The sequence below is a fragment of the Quercus robur genome, chromosome 9 (assembly GCF_932294415.1).
Source record: "Quercus robur chromosome 9, dhQueRobu3.1, whole genome shotgun sequence".
Taxonomy (NCBI): Eukaryota; Viridiplantae; Streptophyta; class Magnoliopsida; order Fagales; family Fagaceae; genus Quercus; species Quercus robur.
Window position 1 is genome coordinate 56,533,012 of NC_065542.1, and position 2,774 is coordinate 56,535,785.

The 2,774-nt window shown below is 37.1% G+C and overlaps 1 protein-coding gene across 1 annotated transcript; it reads left to right on the forward strand.

Annotated features, from left to right (window-relative positions):
• On the forward strand, positions 1-2,750 carry LOC126699221 (uncharacterized). The gene is made up of 2 exons (XM_050396924.1): positions 1-229; positions 1,534-2,750. The coding sequence occupies exon 2, from the start codon at positions 1,573-1,575 to the stop codon at positions 2,482-2,484; it is 912 nt and encodes a 303-aa protein (XP_050252881.1). The 5' UTR covers positions 1-229; positions 1,534-1,572; the 3' UTR covers positions 2,485-2,750.
• Positions 2,751-2,774: the final 24 nt, after the last annotated feature.

Consider the following 2,774-nt stretch of genomic DNA (forward strand, 5'->3'; position numbering starts at 1 on the left):
CCCGGGAACATATGATTTCAATGCTATTTCGGTTTACATTTTTTTTTTTTTTTTTTAAGCTAACCTGACGACACTTTTTGAAAGTTAATATTGAAATACGACAGCCCGTATGGTAAGTGGTAAATAACATCATTCATCGTGGACAATCATAAAAGAGAAAGACACCGGCGATTGTGGTCTTGCCGACACCGGAGACGACATCAACACCGACTTCATCTCGCTGTCGACTGTGAGCCACTTCTCTCTCTCTCTCTCTCTCTCTCTCTCTCTCTCTTAGAGAAAGAAACCCTATACTTGACTCTCAATTATTTTTAAAATTTGTTTGGTTTCTTGATAAAGGAATAGAAGGGTTTATTTATTTAAAATAGTCATTGTTTTTTGGGTTTGCAATTGCTTGGTTTGATTTAAATATATAAAAATATTTTTTAGGGGTTTGTTTGGAATTGGGATGATGATAAAAATGTTTAATCCTGAATTAATTTATTTTATACATTGTTTCTGCTGGATGATTTTAGTGGAATTTTATTTATATACGTTGTTGTTGCTGCTGTATGAATTTTTTTAATACCGAATGAATTTAGATCATCAATCAAAATTGAGAGTAATCATGTAGATGATGAGTTTGGAATAAACATGTGCTTTGTTTTTTTGAAGCAAAGTACAAGTTTAACTTGTTTAATGTTTCTAAATATTATTTATTTTGAAAAAAAAAAATTTAATTGACACAATTTTTTGCAACTTTTTAAAGAAAAATAGTTCAGTGTTGGTTTTGATTCTGCTCAAATATACCTTCTTTAGCCATAATGGTTTCTGGGTTTCAACATTCTTCTGGTAATTGATTCTAACTTCCCTTGAGGATATTTAGATGCCCAACATGCCTAAAGTTGGATTGACTAGCTTATTTAATTATGGATGTGGTTTCTAAGTGTAAAGGTTAGTAATTCATAGTGATTTGTATAGATTAGTTGATCCAAGTAAAGGAACAAAAAAAAAAAGGTAAAGGAAGACCAAAAATCACATTAGTAGAAGCAATAAAAAAAGGACATGTCAATTAAGGGAGTAACAAAAAGTTTGACTTTAGATAGAGTAAATTGGAGGAAAAGAATACATATGTATGAACCTAACTAATTTGTTGATGATCCATAGCCGACTCAAAAATTTTAGGATTAAGGCTTTGTTTGTTATTGTGACAACTAAATGGCTATAAAAATCATCCTCTTTGTTGTTTCCTTGCTAGTTCATAAGTGAAAGGGATGCCCATGTCTTCTTTTTTATTTATAGAATTTTAGAAAAATGCTGGATTTTCCTCAAATTTTACTTGAGGAATGGGCAGTTTTTCATCCCAAAAATTCCATCAATATTTTTTTCTTTTTTTTCAATATTTTCTCTCCTTGAAATTTCTATTAAAACTTTCGTTACCTATTAAAAAAAAAAAAGAATGGGGTGGTGTCAAGCTACTGTAATGTACATGGTGTAGATGCTTGGTTTGAGTTTTAAGGCTTATGGGATTCACAATTTGACTCTATTTTTCAGATTTTTGTAACGTTACATTCCTAGAAACAAGACCCTAAGATGGCTCGCAATGAGGAGAAAGCACAGTCAATGCTAAACAGATTCATTACGCTCAAAGCTGAAGAGAAAAAGAAACCAAAAGAGCGTCGTCCCTTCCTTGCCTCTGAATGTCGTGACCTTGCCGAGGCCGATAAGTGGCGCCAGCAAATTATGCGTGAGATTGGCCGCAAAGTTGCTGAAATCCAAAATGAAGGGCTTGGAGAGCACCGCCTCCGTGACCTCAATGACGAGATCAATAAACTCATCCGGGAAAAATCCCATTGGGAACGGCGCATTGTTGAGCTCGGTGGGCCCAATTATGCCAAACATGCCCCTAAAATGACGGACCTAGAAGGAAACATAGTGGATGTTCCCAACCCTAGTGGGCGTGGGCCAGGATACCGATACTTTGGTGCTGCAAAGAAGTTGCCAGGAGTGAGAGAGCTGTTTGAGAAGCCTCCGGAATTACGAAAAAGGAGGACTCGATACGATATATATAAGAGGATTGATGCAAGTTATTATGGGTATAGGGATGATGAGGATGGGGTGCTGGAGAGGGTGGAGGGGCCTGCAGAGGAGAAGATGAGGGCAGAGGCACTGGAGGAGTGGAGGAGAGTGGAAGAGGTGAGGAGGGAGGCAAAGAAGGCAGTAAAGAGTGGGGAGGTGGTGAGTGTGGTGAAGGAGGTGTTGTTTGAGGGGATGGAGGAGGAAGTGGAGGAGGAGGAGAAGAGGAAAAGGGAGAAGCTGGAGAAGGAGGAGATGGAAAGGGAGGGGATGAGGGAGTTTGTGGCTCATGTGCCATTGCCGGATGACAAGGAAATAGAGAGGATGGTGTTGGAGAAAAAGAAGATTGAGCTGTTGAGTAAGTATGTGAGTGATGGTTTGTTGGAGGAGCAGACTGAGGCTAAGGCAATGCTTAATATTCAGCGGTAGATGTGGTGTGACTTGGAATTTTTTGCTCCTAGAATTAGATTGTTGTTGTTTCTAGAATTAGATTGGATGAAAGAGTTTCTGGTGTTATGACTGTTAAGCTAATAGATGGAATTAGTTGCTGTATTTTCTTTTTAATTAAGATAGTATTAGTCATCATTGTTCAACAGTTACATTGTTATTGGCTTTTGATGTTGGTCATGTTAATGATGTAACTCGACAACTGTACATTTAAGGGTTTTCAAATGGGAATTGTTATTTTAATCTTTGTTTTTTTGCTCTAGGATTTTTAG